This window comes from Pleuronectes platessa, chromosome 3, assembly GCF_947347685.1.
Source record: "Pleuronectes platessa chromosome 3, fPlePla1.1, whole genome shotgun sequence".
Lineage (NCBI taxonomy): Eukaryota > Metazoa > Chordata > Actinopteri > Pleuronectiformes > Pleuronectidae > Pleuronectes > Pleuronectes platessa.
The window spans coordinates 30,294,153-30,312,162 of NC_070628.1; the positions used below are offsets into that span (position 1 = coordinate 30,294,153).

General features: G+C 41.4%; 1 protein-coding gene across 1 annotated transcript; it reads left to right on the forward strand.

Annotated features, from left to right (window-relative positions):
• The first annotated feature begins 5,384 nt into the window (after positions 1-5,384).
• Positions 5,385-17,205, forward strand: ddt (D-dopachrome tautomerase). Its single transcript, XM_053419173.1, has 3 exons — positions 5,385-5,591; positions 13,829-14,004; positions 16,685-17,205. The coding sequence occupies exons 1-3, from the start codon at positions 5,484-5,486 to the stop codon at positions 16,755-16,757; spliced, it is 357 nt and encodes a 118-aa protein (XP_053275148.1). The 5' UTR covers positions 5,385-5,483; the 3' UTR covers positions 16,758-17,205.
• Positions 17,206-18,010: the final 805 nt, after the last annotated feature.

Consider the following 18,010-nt stretch of genomic DNA (forward strand, 5'->3'; position numbering starts at 1 on the left):
AATATGTTTGTTTCACTTGAATATGATATCTGAAGATCAGCTTGAGGGAATCTCTTCAAAATTGGTACAAACGTTCAGTTGGACTCAAAGATAAAATTAGATTTTGGCGCCTGGATGTCAAAGGTCAAGGTCAGAGTGACCTTACGTTCTTGTCAATGTGATATTTTAGGACCGCTTGCAGAGAATTTAATTAAATCTGGCACAGTTAACTTCGACTCCATTACGATACTGACGTCATTACGGTAAGCGTGCTGCGTCATTTCCTGTTTTCTTGCTGCTGGTGGTAGCCATATATCTATGGTGGTAGCCGCTCTGTGAATTAGCTCCGCTGCTAAAACACAGCTGTTTCTCTGTAACACTACGGCTAAAATCACCGGTCTGTAGTAAAACACCCACACATAACAACCCATACTCTATCGTGCTTAGTGATTCTGTGTTCTGTTTGAGCTCACCCTCGTAGCTCTATAGCAGCGATGTCTTCTCTCTCCCCCTGTTGCTCCACTGCTCTCTCTTGCTCCGAGTGTCTTATGTTTACTTACTCCTCTGCCTCCCTCAACAGTAGAGGTACTTGTAATAAATGTAGTGTGTATTAAAGAGCCACCAGCTAACGTTTCAAATAGATTCGCTCCACTCAGCGAGGCACCCGCTGATAAACAAACTCTGATTATTGGCGACTCGGTTATGAGAAACGTCAGGTTAGCGACACCAGCGACTATAGTTAATTGTATCCCAGGGGCCAGAGCCGGCGACATCGAATCTAAACTTAAGTTAATGGCTAAAACTAAAAAAGTTAAATACAATAAAATCATAATTCACGTCGGCAGCAACGACTCCCGGCTTCATATGTCGGAGGTCACTTAAGTGAATGTTGAGTCGGTGTGTGCTTTTGCTAAAACGATGTCGGACAAAGTAGTTTTCTCTGGCCCGCTCCCTCATACAACAGGTGACGACATGTTTAGCCGCATGTTATCTTTTAACCGCTGGCTGTCGAGGTGGTGTCCTGTAAACGGTGTGGGCTTTATAGATAATTGGCTAACTTTTTTGAGAAAACCTGGTCTTGTTAGGAGAGACGGCGTTCATCCCACTTGGGATGGAGCAGCTCTATCTAGGAATATTACTCAGTCTATAACATGACAACCCATAGTTGGGACCAGGAAGCAGAGCTGCAGTGCTAAACACTTCTCTGCGCTCCCTCTGGATCAGTCACACAACCCCATAGAGATTGTTTCTGTTCACCGTCCGATTAAATTATTGAAATTAAACAAAAACAGAGCGAGAACTCCACACAAAAATCTAAGACAAATTAAAACAACCTCTGAAACAACACAGGAAACCCAGACTTTTAAATGTGGTCTTTTAAACATTAGATCACTGTCAAAAAAGGCTCTTTTAGTTAATGAAATAGTCTCCGATTACAACATAGATTTATTGTCCCTTACTGAGACGTGGCTGCATCCTGATGAATATGTCAGTCTAAATGAATCTACTCCCCCCAGTCATATAAATTCACAGGTTCCCAGAGAAATTGGGCGAGGAGGTGGAGTTGCTGCCATTTTTAACTCCAGTCTATCAATTAATCCTAAACCTAAACTCAGCTACAAATCATTTGAATGTCTGGTTCTTAGTCTTCCATGCCAATCTAGGAAACACCAACAGCCAATCATATTTGCTGTAGTTTACCGTGCTCCGGTGGCTTATTCTGAATTTTTAAAGGAATTCCCTGAGTTTTTATCAAACTTAGTCCTAAAGACCGATAAAATTATTATTGTTGGTGACTTTAATATTCTTCATGTTGACAATAATAAAGATTGCCTTAGCGTAGCATTTATTTCAATACTAGACTCTATTGGTTTCAGTCAGTGTGTGCACAAACCTACTCATTGTTGTAACCACACACTTGACTTGGTATTATCGTACGGTGTCCGAATTGAAAATTTAACAGTACTTCCGCGCAATCCAGTTCTATCAGACCATAATTTAATAACCTTTGATTTTTCAATAACTGAATATATGCCACTAATAAAAAATTCATTTTCTAGATGTCTACCTGATAGTGCTGTAGCTAAATTTAAGGAAATAATTCCAATTACATTTAAACCCGTATTAGCAGTAGATATAAACAACAAATTCTTTAAAAACCTGAGCTCCATTGAGATCGACCACCTCGTTGATAGCTCTGCAGACTCATTACGATTAACATTAGACTCAATAGCGCCTCTAAAAAAGAAAAATGTCAAACATAGTAAATTAGCTCCGTGGTATAATTCCCAGACAAATGAGTTAAAACAGTTATCAAGAAAACTAGAAAGGAAGTGGCGCTCGGGCAACCATGTTGAAAATCGAATAGACTGGAAGAATAGTGTTAAAGAATATAAAAAGGCTCTCCACAAAGCATGAGCCGCCTACTATTCAAAACTAATAGAAGAGAATAGAAACAACCCCAGGTTTCTCTTCAGCACTGTAGCCAGGCTGACAGAGAGTCACACCTCCCATTATTCCTCGATCCCTAAATAGCAATATCTTTATGACCTTTTTTAATGATAAAATTCAAACTATTAGAAATAAAATCAACCATCTCCTGCCCTCAATTGGCACTAATACCCTCCCAACAACAGAGATCTCAGAAACGGCTGAGAATCCTACCCATTACTTAGATAGCTTCTCTCTGATCACCCGTGATCAGTTTACCAAAATAATCTCAGGTTCTAAACCAACAACCTGTATCTTAGATCCCATTCCTACAAAATGACTTAAAGAAATTCTGCCCCTAATTGATAGTTCGTTACTTAACATTATCAATCTGTCATTATCATCAGGTTATGTACCACAGTCTTTTAAAATAGCTGTAATCAAACCCCTACTCAAAAAACCCACTCTAGACCCAGAGGTTTTAGCCAATTACAGGCCAATATCTAATCTCCCCTTCATGTCTAAAATCTTAGAAAAAGTTGTAGCCAATCAGCTGTGTGAGTTTCTCCAGGAAAATAACATATATGAAGACTTTCAGTCGGGGTTTAGAGCCAGTCATAGTACAGAGACAGCCTTGGCAAAAGTCACTAATGACCTTTTAATAGCCTCAGATCAGGGACTTGTGTCTGTCCTCGTTCTGTTAGATCTCAGTGCAGCATTCGACACAATTGACCATCAAATTTTATTACAAAGACTCAAACAGTTAATTAACATTAATGGAACCGCCCTTAACTGGTTTAAATCGTATTTTTCTGATCGCTCCCAATTCGTGCAAATTAATGATGAGTCATCTGTGCGCACCAAAGTTAACCATGGTGTTCCACAGGGCTCTGTGCTCGGCCCAATTTTATTCTCATTATACAGTGCCTTGCATAAGTATTCACCCCCTTTGGACTTTTCTACATTTTGTCATGGTATAACCACAGATTAAAATTTATTTCATCGTGAGTTTATGTAATGGACCAACACAAAATAGTGCATCATTTGGAAGTGGGGGGAAATATTACATGGATTTCACAATTATTTACAAATAAAAATCTGAAAAGTGTTGAGTGCATATGTATTCACCCCCTTTACTGTGAAACCCCTAACAAAGATCTGGTGCAACCAATTGCATTCACAAGTCACATTTGCAAGTCACATAATTAGTAAATAGGGTCCACCTGTCTGCAATTTAATCTCAGTATAAATACACCTGTTCTGTGACGAACTCAGAGTTTGTTGGAGATCATTACTGAACAAACAGCATCATGAAGACCAAGGAGCTCACCAAACAGGTCAGGGATAAAGTTGTGGAGAAATATGAAGCAGGGTTAGGTTATAAAAAAATATCCAGAGCTTTGAACATCTCTCTGAGCACCATAAAATCCATCATAAGAAAATGGAAAGAATATGGCACAACCGCAAACCTACCAAGAGGAGGCTGTCCACCCAAACTGAAGAGTCGGACAAGGAGAAAATTAATCAGAGAAGCAACCAGGAGGCCCATGGTTACTCTGGAGGAGCTGCAGAGATCCACAGCTGAGGTGGGAGAATCTGTCCACAGGACAACTATTAGTCGTCTACTCCACAAATCTGGCCTTTATGGAAGAGTGGCAAGAAGAAAGCCATTGTTGAAAGGGATCCATAAAAAATCCCGTTTGGAGTTTGCCAGAAGCCATGTGGGAGACACAGCAAACATGTGGAAGAAGGTGCTCTGGTCAGATGAGACCAAAATTGAACTTTTTGGCCTCAATGCAAAACGCTATGTGTGGCGAAAACCCAACACTGCCCATCACCCTGAGCACACCATCCCAACAGTGAAACATGGTGGTGGTAGCATCATGCTGTGGGGATGCTTCTCTTCAGCAGGTACAGGGAAACTGGTCAGAATAGAGGGAAAGATGGATGGAGCCAAATACAGGGAAATCCTTGAAGAAAATCTGATGCAGTCTGCAAAAGACTTGAGACTGGGGCGGAGGTTCATCTTCCAGCAGGACAATGACCCTAAACATACAGCCAGAGCTACAAAGGAATGGTTTGGATTAAAGAATGTTAATGTCTTAAAATGGCCCAGTCAAAGCCCAGACCTCAATCCAATAGAGAATCTATGGCAAGACTTGAAGATTGCGGTTCACAGACGGTCTCCATCCAATCTGACTGAGCTTCATCTTTTTTGCCAAGAAGAATGGACAAACCTTTCCATCTCTAGATGTGCAAAGCTGGTAGAGACATACCCCAAAAGACTTGCAGCTGTAATTGCAGCGAAAGGGGGTTCTACCAAGTATTGACACAGGGGGGTGAATACTTATGCACCCAACAGATGTCAACTTTTTTGTTCTCATTATTGTTTGTGTCACAATAAAATTTATTTTGCACCTCCAAAGTACTATGCATGTTTTGTTGATCAAACGGGAAAAAGTTTATTTAAGTCTATTTGAATTCCAGTTAGTAACAGTACATAATGGGAAAAAGTCCAAGGGGGGTGAATACTTATGCAAGGCACTGTATATGCTTCCACTAGGAAACATTATCAGGACACACTCGGTAAATTTCCACACGTTCCGATGGAGACTCTCCCTGTGTCTGCTGTTTATTAGACATTGCCCCTGGTTGGAATCCCTTTAAGTGAGTATTTTAAACTGTGGTGTTACTTGAGTTAAGGTTTCTTCGTGTACTTTAATGTACTTTTAAAGTAATGCCAAATTAAGGGATCCTGCAGGCTTCATAGCGGGGTCACAGCGTCCGGTTGCATTTTCAAAATAAGAGGTTGACTTAAATAGTAGCATTGAATGCATACACAAATCCACCATCCGAAAGCAGGAAAATATGACTGTCTCATTTCAATAAAAATCAATATAACAAGTAGCGGCAGCAAGTTGGTTAAATCCTGACACGCAAAACGTGTATTTCGAAAATGTCAACCGGAAGAAGTACGGTCCGTTATCGTGTCTCATCCATAGGTTTTATATTGTCGGCCGACATCGTCCTCACACTGAACTGGGAGCGCTGTGAAATATAGAAGAGTGTTTAAGATGCCTTTCATCGAGCTACAAACGAACCTGCCGGTCAGCTCCTTCTCTGAGGACTTCATGATGAAGCTGTGTAGCAGCACTGCAGCTGCTCTGGGAAAACCAGAGGACGTGAGTTGTATTTCCACCTCTGTCCTTTTTATTGGAGAGAGTCCTCACATGCGCGTAGCACTCAATGTTCACGTTGCTTTACAGCGTGTGCCTGACGCCTGTTGCTGATTGCAAACACAATTTTCAGTTCGGGACACGCGATATACCCGTCAATAAAATGCTACAGGGAAGTATACTGGAAATGAACTCCACAGCTAGACAAACACAACCCAGCTTTGTTTAATTTAATTTAATTGTCTCTGTCATTGTGTAGTAAAAACACATGCTATGAGCATAAACGCCATGAAGAAAATAATATATGAACTGAGAGACTAACTAAAATATAATTATGTTTTGTTCATTTTTTGCCACTCCAACTATCCTACTGCCTTACCATAAAGGCACAAATAGAGGCGCAGAAACAATTCAAAGGGCGGCTGGCGGTATACTGCCGCTGAAGTCTGTTGTCAATTCTCCGAATTTTACTCGGAAGTCATGTCTGAAAACGGCTTATGTTGCCGCATACATAGTGAATGAGCCCTTGTTGTTATATTTAATTGGGGTGTATTGCACAAATATGCTTCATTTCAACTTTATTCTTCCTGTCCTCAAAACATCCTGTCATTATGGAGGACCATACATGACTTAAGTGTAAATAAATAAATAAATATTAAATAAATGAATAAATAAAAAAGGAAATAAATAAATAAATACAGAAATAAATAAATACAGAAATGTATAAATAAATGTCTTAAATATATTTCCACATTTATTTATTTCCACATTTCTGTGTCCGTATGCTAATGAGAAAGGCGGGCCTAAGCGCAGTCTCATGCAGGATTGGTCACAGGAGTGTAATGATCCAGCCCTTCTACTTCTGCCTCTCAATGCTGATTAGTGTTCAGAAGCTGTTTGCAGCGTTAGATAGATAGATAGATAGATTACTTTATTCATCCCCGAGGGGAAATTAAGTCGTCATAGCAGCCGGTACATTTGAATACAATAAAATACAATACAATAGAATAAAATATAAAATATAAAATATTGCGGTAGAAAGAATAAAAACAGAAACACAAGATAAAATAGGTAGATAAGGTGCAGTGGCAGATGATGGTAATAGTACTGATGATATTATGGTAATGTTATTGTTAGACAGTATATCAAAAATAGTACAGTATATATAGTATATAATATATATTTATATATGATAGTAATTATACCAATATAATAGCAGTATATAGTAATAATAGCAGCAACAGTATATATAATAATAATAATAGTAAAATATAATAATAATAACATGTACACATGTATAAATAAAATGTGTATATAGACTTATATATACAAAGAATATACAAAGAGTATGATATAATATATGATATATAGTACGGGTATAAATATAAGTATTTGGCGATACAATAGATAATATAATATACTGTGAGTGTAAGAATATGTAGACAGAGTGTGCAAAAGACAATATTATTGTATAAAATGATGAATTGAGACAGGTATATTTAGATCAGTTCTGTGATGGTGGCTCTGACAGAGGTAGAGGAGTTGTATAGTCTTATTGCGGTTGGGAGGAACGATTTCCTGTATCGTTCCTTAGAGCAGCGGGGTTGAATGAGTCTGTGGCTGAAGCTGCTCCTTAGCTTGTCCAGTGTTTTGTGGAGGGGGTGAGAGGGATTGTCCATGATTGCCAGCAGTTTTGCCAGCATCCTGTCCTCCACCACCTCCTCCAGGGTGACAAGCTTAGAGCCAACCACAGACTCTGCCTTCCTAATCAGTTTTTTCAGTTTGTTGGCGTCCTTAGCCTTGATGCCCGCACCCCAGTTCACACTTAAAATGAACTAGTTGAAGCTCAGAGGGTTAGTTAAGGTTATTTTTTAATGGGAAGATTTAGGTGTCAGTAGTTCTGACTGTAAGCGCCACGTCTTGTGTTCTACTGAGTACAAGGAGCGAGCCGAGAGGAGGAGGAGGAAACAGAACAGCGTCCTGGCACCACGCATCAGGTATGTAAACACAAACTCCTCCACCGCGTTGTTTACCTCCGTTAACGAGGGCTCTGTCCGCACGATAGAATGTTAACTGCTCAAGATGTACAGCAGAGTCGGGGATGTTGTCATTAAGCCATGTTTCAGTGAAAACAAGCACACAGAAATTACTCACTGTCCGATTCGCTGACCTCAGCAGTCTTATATGATCCATTTTATTGTCTAAGGATCGTACGTTGGCCATGGTGATGGATGGTATGGCTGGGCGAGTCGGGCTAGCCGCTAGCCTAGCTCGGATACCTCCGCGCTTGCCCCTCTTCTGCTTCCTTGCACACCGTTTCCGACGTCTCTTTATCGGGGCTGTAGTCACAGTCGGGTCCGGTGTAATCACGGGCTGGCGGAGTTATCCGAGCTCCTTGATGGTTGTCTCTGTTGTAGTATCCAACACGTTGTTAATCTTGCAGATGTCTAACAGAGCCTGTTGACTGTACTTGTAATCCGACGCAGACAGACGAACACGACAAACTTTCAGATAAACACTTATTCAATAAACAAAACACCGCGTTTTCGGGAGCGTGATGACCCTTTTCTCATTTGGAAATTATATTTTTTGCTATTTATTACTGAATATTTTTGGTGAATGAGATCCTTGTCTGTTTATTAATCATACCTCTTTGATTTGATTGTTGATTTGAATAATTCAATTGAATATATATTGATCAACAGAATTGATTGTGATTTACATTTTTGTTGCGGTCTGTTGTACTTAAGTAAATAAGCTATCCTGGTTTAATCTCTTACGAGGATATATCAAAATTTTGACAGATGAAGAAGCCCTGTCTGGCGCCCAAATATTTTCATTTTTCAATTTAGCAAAACAACGCTATAACTTGACCTTTTGCCATCGTACGGTGTCAAAATTGAACATCTGATAGTACTTCCACATGAACCGATTCTGTCAGACCATAATTTAATAACCTTAGGTTTCTCATTATCAGACTACACACCATCAATGAAAAACAAATTTTCTAGATGTGTACCTGATAGTGCTGTAGCTAAATTTAAGGAAATAATTCCTATTATATTTAATCCCTTACTGTCCGTTGACATAACCGCGAATTCTTTAAAAACCCTAGCTCCACTGAGATTGACCATCTTCTCGATAGCCCTGTAAACTCATTACGATTCAAATTAAACTCTGTAGTGCCTCTATAAAAGAAGCATCGAAAACATAGTAAATTAGCTCCCTGTATAATTCCAACACACATGAATTAAAACAAGTGTCAAGAAAACTAGAAAGGAAGTGGAGCTCCAACAACTGTGTTGAATATCTCCTAGCATGGAAGAATAGTGTTAAAGCATATAAGAAGGCCCTCAACAAAGCTAGAGCTACTACTCCACACCATTAGAAGAAAATTAAAACAAACCCAAGGTTTCTCTACAGCACTGTAGCCAGGCTGACAGAGAGTCACAGCTCCATCGAACCCAGTATTCCTCCATGCCTGAATAGCAATATCTTAATCACCTTCTTAAATTATAAAATGTTTAACTATTAGATATAAAATACCATCTCTAGCCCCTAACCCTAAATTTATCTACAGCACTTTCAGGTAGACATCTAGAAAAGGATATATTTTTTAAAGAGCTCATAGTACCATATCACCACACTAGAGCACTGCAATCCCTGAGTTCAGGCTTAATTGTTGTCCATAATGTATCTAAAAGCAGAGTAGGAGCCAGAGCTTTTAGCTATCTAGCTTGTCTCCTGTGAAATCATCTCCCAGTTTCAGTTTGGGAGGCAGACACCATCTGTACATTTAAGAGTAGGATTAAAACCTTTCTTTACAATAAATCTTAAAGTTTGAGCTAGTCCAGGCTAATCTTAGACCTGCTCTTAGATGTACAATGTGGCCACCACATGGAGCTTCTCTTTCCAGCTTCTCCTTCCTCTTCAAGTTCCTTAAAACGGCAAATAATCAACGGCTTGATAAATAATATGTCTACTCAGATACTTTACCATTACTCACAATAATTTACCTTCCATTATGCTTTTTTTTGTGAAAAAACATGCCCCAACAGGCGCGCGACCGGGAGGGGGAAATGTGAGAAGGAACTAATGTTTTGACGTCCGCATCTTTTTAACGGTGGAACAATAAACAAATCGTTCTTTCGCCGCAGCCAGGGGTCGGCGCCCGCGGCTCTGCAGCGGCGCCCTGTAGCTACAGTGTAGTGTATGTCGGGAATATTTTTCGCGAACAGTGAACTCAAGTTCACATTAATTTGTTGAATCATCATCGTATCAGGCCAGCATGAAATACCAGGAGCAGCAAATGTTTGTGTGTTTCCGCAGACAGCACACACACTCAGGCCCCGAGCCTCCGCCCCCACTCATTCGCTCAGAGAGACACACAGTCAATCAATCAATCAAATTTGATTTGTATAGCCCATATTCACAAATCACAATTCATCTCATTGTGCTTTAACAGGGTGTGACATCCTCTGTCCTTAACCCTCAGCAAGAGTAAGGAAAAACTACTAAAAACCCTTTTAACAGGTAAAAATACGTAGAAACCTCAGAGAGAGCCACATGTGAGGGATCCCTCTCCCAGGACGGACAGAAGTGCAATAGATGCCACGTGCAGGAAAACATCATCAAGATTAAAGATTAAAGTCTCTAGCAGCATTTGATGAGGGTAAGCATCCCGAAGGACAACCCCAACATGACATGCCAAGCAGTTCAGCTGCGATCACAGTCCATGGTCAGCAACCAGCAGGACCACGATCCACCATCCAGACCAGAACGCCACTCCAGTCCTCAGTCACCGTCCACCGCCACCCACCACGAGCCGCCGCCGCGGTCCTGGTCCAATGCCCGTACCCGATGCCAATGCGACACAGGGTCCGCCATCACCACCACGATCAGCCCACACAACACAGAATCCGCCACACTGGATCCACCACAGCGACCCCCGGTGCGCGATCAACAAACCGCAATCCATGGTGCGGCCACAGAGGCCCTGGATCTGCGGGTGATACAGCAGAGGGATTCCGGGGAAGGGGGATAGGGATGGAGAAGAGGAAGGAGAAGCTGGAAAGAGAAGCTCCGTGTAACATGTGTCATAAAATAGAACAAGTAACGTTCTACCGCACTAATTAGCTCTAACTATAAGCTTTATCAAAAAGGAAGGTTTTGAGCCTACTCTTAAACGAACAGATTGTGTCTGCCTCCCGAACTGAAAGTGGTAGTTTATTCCACAGCAGAGGAGCTTGATGGCTAAAAGCTCTGGCTCCTACTCTACTTTTAGAGACTTTAGGGACGACAAGTAGGCCTGAATTCTGGGAGCGGAGTGCTCTAGCGGGTTTATAAGGTACTAACAGCTCTTTAAGGTAAAATGGCACCATATTATTAAGGGCCTTGAAGGTGAGGAGGAGAATTTTAAATTCTATTCTAGATTTAACTGGAAGCCAGTGTAGCGATGCTAATACTGGAGAAATGTGCTCTCTTTTCTTTGTTCTCGTCAGGACACGTGCTGCAGCATTTTGGACAAGCTGTAGAGTCTTTAACTCTACAGTGAGATCAGAGCTCGTTCCCGTGAAGCCGCCGGTCAGTGATAAACACGACACAGTGTTCAAAAACCAAACTGGGGTACGGAGTACGCAAAGTGTTTCAGGGGGTAACTAAAATGAGTTTGACACCCCTGCTCTAGAGGTCTTTGCACAGCCTGCTTCTAATCAATTTTGTAAATACTCATACACACACATTTTTTCTGATGTTCTCAATTACATGTGGCATCGATTGCACTTCTGTCCGTCCTGGTAGAGGGATCACTCACATGTGGCTCTCCCTGAGGTTTCTGAATATTTTTTTTTTGCACATGGTGTAGCTTACAAAGCATCCACATTGGGTTGTGGTTTCATCAGCTCTTTGGAGACGACGTATGAATGTGTGTCTGCAAGCCAACAAGTAAACTACTTTTCAAGCCGATTATTGGTAACATCGTTGTTGTACCTTGTTCTGGAGGAGTGTAGAATAGCCGTTGGTCCTCGGGTCTCAAGCAATGAAGTAAGACTGCACATCGCCTTCCATCTGGCCATGTTTCTCCTCTAGCGTTAATCAGTAGCATGTGGTTATCAAAGATTTTCCACTATGTTTCAAATAGTATTGGCGACTCGCCAATGTAATGAAGAAAGAGTGTTGGACTTGGTAATGAAGCGCTCATCCCTTTTTTCACATTTTGTGTGAGTCAAGCATAGGAGACAAGTGTATGGTTCTTGAACTGTTAAGGGTTTTATTTAGCAACTGCTAACAATGCCGACATGGCTACATGTTTCCCTTACACACACATTCTGCTTCTCTCACATAAACGCTCCTGTACTCTCTACCTACTGTAGCTCCTTCTTCTTTTACTCTCTCTATAGTCTCACAGTGACACTTACTGGTAAGGGATGATACAGCAGTAGTAAATCACAGCATAAGCATTCATATAAAATTGTCATTGTTTAAGAACACAACACTCGCATCATCAGCTCTGAACACAACATGTTTTAGACTGGGTGTAACCCGACAGTATAATGAGACACTTTTAATACAGGTGTAAGAATTGTTTACAGTTGTAAATGCATGTAGGTAAGTAAAGCCACAGACTGAAAGGAAAACACATTTGCACATAACACATGTTAAAGACTAGTTCTGCCAACTAATAGTCCATGTGACGCATCATTTGATTAGAACGCAAGTCAACTCCTATTTTGTTGACTAACCTCACTTGTTTTTGACTTCATCACTTAACTCAGGGTGTCTATACTATACTATAACAAGGTGAGGTAAGAGTTCAGATGTTGATTTAAGGCAGGGGTGTCCAAACTACAGCCCGTGGGCCATCTGCGGCCCGCTATCCATTTTAAATTGGCCCGCCTAAAAAAAACAAAAAACAATTTAGTAACACTTAAATGGCACTTACTTATAGCACTTTGAAATGTTGCTATATTTTTGAAAAAATTGTTCTTTCTTGATTCTTCTTGTTCGGGGTTTGTACCCCCGGGTACCCTTGAATGCATTGATTGTAAATCGCTTTGGATTAAAGCGTCAGCTAAATGAATTTTAATGTAATGGACTGTGGCCCACTGTATTGTATTTCTCAGATAAGACACTAGGTAGCGCCCAACTCACCCCTGACCTGCCAGCTGTCCCTCAGAACGCCGCCACGCCCACCGCCCTGAGCGACGCAATTGAGGCGCACCGTCAACGGTCCGCTCCAGGGCAGGGGGGCGTGGCGGCGTGAGTGGCCCAGACCTTCAGATTTTTTTTGTATGTGGCCTCGGGATAACAAGTTTGGACACCCCTGATTTAAGGCCATGTTGGTTGGCTTTGACACACAAGAGAATTAAAGGGGACATATTATGCCCATTTTACTACAGTTGATATGGCCTTGGGGTCTTAATGAAATGTCTTTAACATTTTTTGGTCAAAATACCACAAGGATCATTTTAAACAGCACCCTTTTTACCCTTAAACAAACACCGACACGGCCCTGGAACAAACACCGACACGTCCACCAGAAGCGAGCCGCTGACATGGAGCCAGCAGCCCGAGGACATCACCCAGCGAGCCCGAGCTGAGGAGGGAGCTGTGGCTCGTAACTTATCCCGAGCGCAGGCTCTGCTTCTCGGCCAGAACTCGGCCTCTCACTCCGCTCCCCGGCTGGTTAGCGTCCCAGCTGGCTAGCTTCCCAGCTTCTCAGCCCCGAGTTGAGGAGGGGGCTGTGGCTTGTAACTTACCCCGACCGCAGGCTCTGCTTCTCGGCCAGAACTCGGCCTCTCACCCCGCTCCCCGGCTATTTAGCGTCCCAGCTGGCTAGCTTCCCAGCTTCTCAGCCCCGAGCTGAGGAGGGGGCTGTGGCTCGTAACTTACCCCGGTCTCCTCCTCCGCCAGATCTCCGCCTCCGGGGGGGGGGGGGGCTATGCCATGTAGACTGACTGTGACGTCAATTCACCCCATTCGACGCACTCTAGCGTATAGTTTCTGACATAGAGGAACCACAACCAATTGCTGGAGTTGTTTTTTTCCAGAGTTTTTGGGACAGTAGACATGCCAGATACCCAAATTAACGTGTAGAAGCACTACAAAAGTGGAATTTTCATAATATGTCCCCTTTAACTCAAACCTCTCATATCTATGTGTAATTTGTGCTCAAGCTCCCATTATGATGGTCTTTGTTATACTGACTCCGCCTCACTAATGTTGTCTTGGTGGTTGTCTTACAGAGGATGAATGTGGTGGTGAAACCTGGGCTGCCAATGCTGATGGCAGGTTCTTGCTCTCCATGCCTGATGCTTTCAGTGTCTGCCATCGGTGTGACAGACTCCGCTGAGAAGAACAAGGAGCACAGTGCCAAGATCTTTGAGTTCCTGACCAGAGAACTTGGTCTGACTGAAGACAGGTGAGCTCTGCCTCCAAACACACTGCACCATCAGGTTATTTTAGAGTAGTAAAAGCACAGTCTGGAGAACAAGGCCTGCTCTTGATCAAACTTTTATTTGATGATATTTTCATTTATTCACAAATTCAAAAGACCTGTTCTCTATAGTTGTATTTCTTGGTTATGTAACAGAGTTGTCTATATGTGGTGAACTCAAATTATTCTTGCATCTCTTATTCTGTATGCAGCACATTTTTAAACAAGCCCTAGCTAAACAAGGCTATTGAAGACAATCAATCCATCTCATCGCAGAGCATACAGTAGTTTAAATATTAGTCAATCAATCTAGCTCGCTGTTGAGAGACGGCTGACAGTATGGCACAGGACAAACTGTTAGTGAGCTGTCACAGCTGACCTGCTAAGTTTCACTTTGTTTGGCCTGGTGTGAAAGCTGTAAGAACTGGATTTAGACTGTCTGAGAATGAGGGTCTCTCAGTCCTCTTGTAATCACATTCTTTCTACGGTCTGGATCGAGTGAACTGAACCAGGTGTAAAAAATATAAAGGACTCCCAGGTGTTTTCCTTTGCATTTTGGGCAATGTTTTTGTAGATATTATCCAAGGCACTGTGCTCATATGCACATCTCAAGTAGTGCCATCTTTTTTTGATCTATTTACGGACAGCATCCTTTCATACCTGCAGAAAATCTGGACAGACAGATAAGTAATGGTCAGGAACACCACAGAAAGGATAGTTCTGACCAGGACGTGAAGTAGACTCGTTTACAGGTTGCTTAGTTTAGTTCTGAAGATGGCTAGTAAAGTAGCCATTCGATTTCTAGACTGGCTGCTGCAGCTGGCCATACTCTGCTGCAAGGCGGACATAGCTCTGGTGAAGTAGGTAATATGCATTGGCCAAAGCAAGGTGACAGGCAGTGTCCAACTTCAAGTGTTCCAATTACATGATACTTGGACTGGGAAAGCCCAGTTGTTGTCCTATTGCTGCAGGGTTAAGGCTGATTCATGCTTCTGCGTCGAAGCAACACAAAATGTGAAAAAAGTGACAGGGTCTGAATATTTGAGTTGCTGGGACTGTTTTTACATGTCTGTTAGGTTCAATCTGAGATATATTTCTTTGTGTGAAAGTACAATTATGGTGAATAGAATTTCAATCCACAAACACAAGAAATTGTTCCTAATAAGCCTTCCTACTGTGTGGACAATGGAAACCACCCCACATATAGCCATCCCCTGACATTGGACAGTGGCTCTCCCTCCTCAAAAATCCCAATTAAATCCCTGATAATAAACATCAGCAGAGAAGACTGTTTGTCCAAATTATAGCATTATGTTGAATTGGCACACATGCGTTCCCTTGACCTTAATCCAGTTGAGCACCTATGGGACATGATGTGTCGGTGCATAGCCTTGAATAAAAATTCGATCAACGTGGGACTTTTTCCAAATGGCTTGAATTCAATTAGAAAACATTATTTGAACGTTATTCTCAACTTGTTTCAGACATTCAATAAAATTAGCTGGTGTCAGCTTAGAACATCAGGTTGTTGTCACTGCACCAGTTCTTCAGGTGTTCGATATCTTCCCTGTACCTTGATTCATCTTTTTCGCTGATGAGCCCCACCACTGTGGTGTCATCAACAAATTTGATGATGATAATGTCCCTGAATCTGGCTGTACAGTCATGTGTTAGCAGTGTGAACAGCAGTGGGCTGAGCACACAGCCCTGCAGGGAACCAGTGCTCAGTGTGATGGAGTCAGAGCTGTTCCTGCCAATCCGGGCTAACCATGGTCTCTCCGTCAGGAAGTACTGAATCCTCCCCCTTGCTTTAGTATTCGATGCTTCAAAACGGGCAAAGAAATTGTTTTTTAAGCCTGTCAGGAAATTAGTCATCATTGTCATCAGTTTTCTGCCTGGTTCTAATGGTCCGTCAGTGCTTGAACACTGTCAGTGCCACATCTGTATGGTTTCCCCTGTGTCGCAGAAGTGGCTGTGTGTTCTGCACATGTAGGCTCTTTTGCTTCCTTGATCCCATGAGAAAGCGCATACCGAGCTGAGTATAGTGCACCGCTGTCCCCCGACCTGTAGCCTGCATTACAATAGGCTAAAGGTACCTCATAGGCACCTCAGATGTCAACCTCAGATGTCATGATAGGGGGCTTGTCAGCCTTCTGCCAGTTATGTGTGAATAATCCATAGTGTCGGTCATACATCTATTTTTGCAGGTTAAAAGCAGTTTGTTTGGAAGCATCCCTTGTTTTTCATATCCTGCCCGAAACTGAGGTTTTATGTAATTCAGTTTGAGTAGAGGTCAACCTGCAGGTCATAGTATCTTGTTTCCCACATATTGGCCCAGTGAGGCCTGAAGCCAGACCAGGAAAGTTGGCCACAAGATGGTTAAGGGACTGTATTTATGTAGCATCTTTCTAGTCTTCATGACTAATCAAAGCACCTTGCTGTAAAGTTAAGCCATTCACACACAAATTCATACAGTGCATCTATGTGCAGAACTTTCTCCATCATACATCATTCATACACTGCCAGTACATCTTCAGTAACTTGCCCAAGGACATTTTGAAACAAAGATTAGCTCACATGGCCGTAACTGGTAACGTAGTTTGAGTTGTGTTCCGTGTTGTTTCCATGTTTCAGTAAATGTTTGACAGTCTGCTCTCATTGACAGGATTGTAATTCAGTTCCACGCGCTGCAGCCTCACCAGGTCGGGAAGAAGGGAACCCTGATGAGCTTCTTGTGAAGGATGTTGTTGTTTCTGACACCGGTCACGATCTCAGTCCTAGCAACAGACGAAGTAGACAAACAAAATCAGTTTCAATCTCACAGTAAAGTAACGATTGTCACTTTAAAGGCCCTTACTGTATTTTCCTTTAATATCAAGGTCTACTATCAAACAGGATACTGAGAAGTTCTCTTTTGAATTATTTAAAGATTAACATTGACTTACAAATGACTTGTATAACAAAGTGTTAAAGAAGACAGTACTAGAAGTTCTGGGAATAAATGTCATAATTTTCAACAAAATCATTTTGAGAAAACAGAACTACATTGTTTTTTCTTTTTTTAATGCTCAGAATATTGACTTTAATGTTTGTGATAATACATAAAGTAATTTAGCCTGATCAACTGTTCAGAGGTTTAGAAACAGAAAATATATTTTCATTAAAAAAACATGGAGATTAACTGGATTCTGAACTCTGTGTCTCTTTGTGTATCTTGTGGCTTCTAGGAATGAAAACATGTATGAAATTGCTGTCAGACTGATTTCCCAAATTGATTAAATTTCAATCCACAAGTTTTCGATTGTAGTTAAACTAGATTCGTTTGTAACTTTTGAGTGAATCAAACCAACACAAAATAAACTTCAGTGATGTTCAGATCCTAATAACTTCTGATTAGTGATGGTATTTATTGGTAACATGTGAAGTGAGCGTGTAACCAATAAACAGAATTTACTCGGGTTGTGATAGCAGTTTACTATCGATCCAGTTTTATTTAACATTTACTGAACTGAAATGCATCTTACTTGATCACAATGTAGGTCAGGAACAACATAAAACAGTAAACCTTAAATCACATGGAAATGTGATTCAATTAGAATAAGAAAAAAATAAAACAATATATATTTCCCCTTTTTAGGCAGTTAACCAAATACTTAAATGTCTGAACAACACCCTGTTATTCAGTACAAAAATACCTGAAGGAATGTTACTCGTCCTCTTTAATTAAATGTCTCTTTCTCAGTCCATGAAAACAAAATGAATACCGAACGGTCTTCTTATAGAACATAGAACAAATCTTGAAGTGTCCTTATATTGTCTTTAGCAACAAAAAAAAATAACAAAATAAAGTAAAGTGCTGGCCAGCAATAATATTATAGAGCTCTATATGTGTGTGGTGGTTTAGTAGTTTTGCCTGCAATCCTCAGGATATTCAGAAGATGACGACGGCTCCTCACGAGCTCACGAGCCACAGGAAAGCACTCAGGAAACA

What these genes read in the sequence shown, in the direction of transcription:
- ddt (XM_053419173.1), top strand. Translation starts at nt 5,484, where the DNA reads ATGCCTTTCATCGAGCTACAAACGAACCTGCCGGTCAGCTCCTTCTCT. An exon ending in CTCTGGGAAAACCAGAGGAC is followed by an intron (nt 5,592 to 13,828) that starts GTGAGTTGTATT and finishes GTTGTCTTACAG; the next exon opens with AGGATGAATGTGGTGGTGAA. An exon ending in CTTGGTCTGACTGAAGACAG is followed by an intron (nt 14,005 to 16,684) that starts GTGAGCTCTGCC and finishes TCTCATTGACAG; the next exon opens with GATTGTAATTCAGTTCCACG.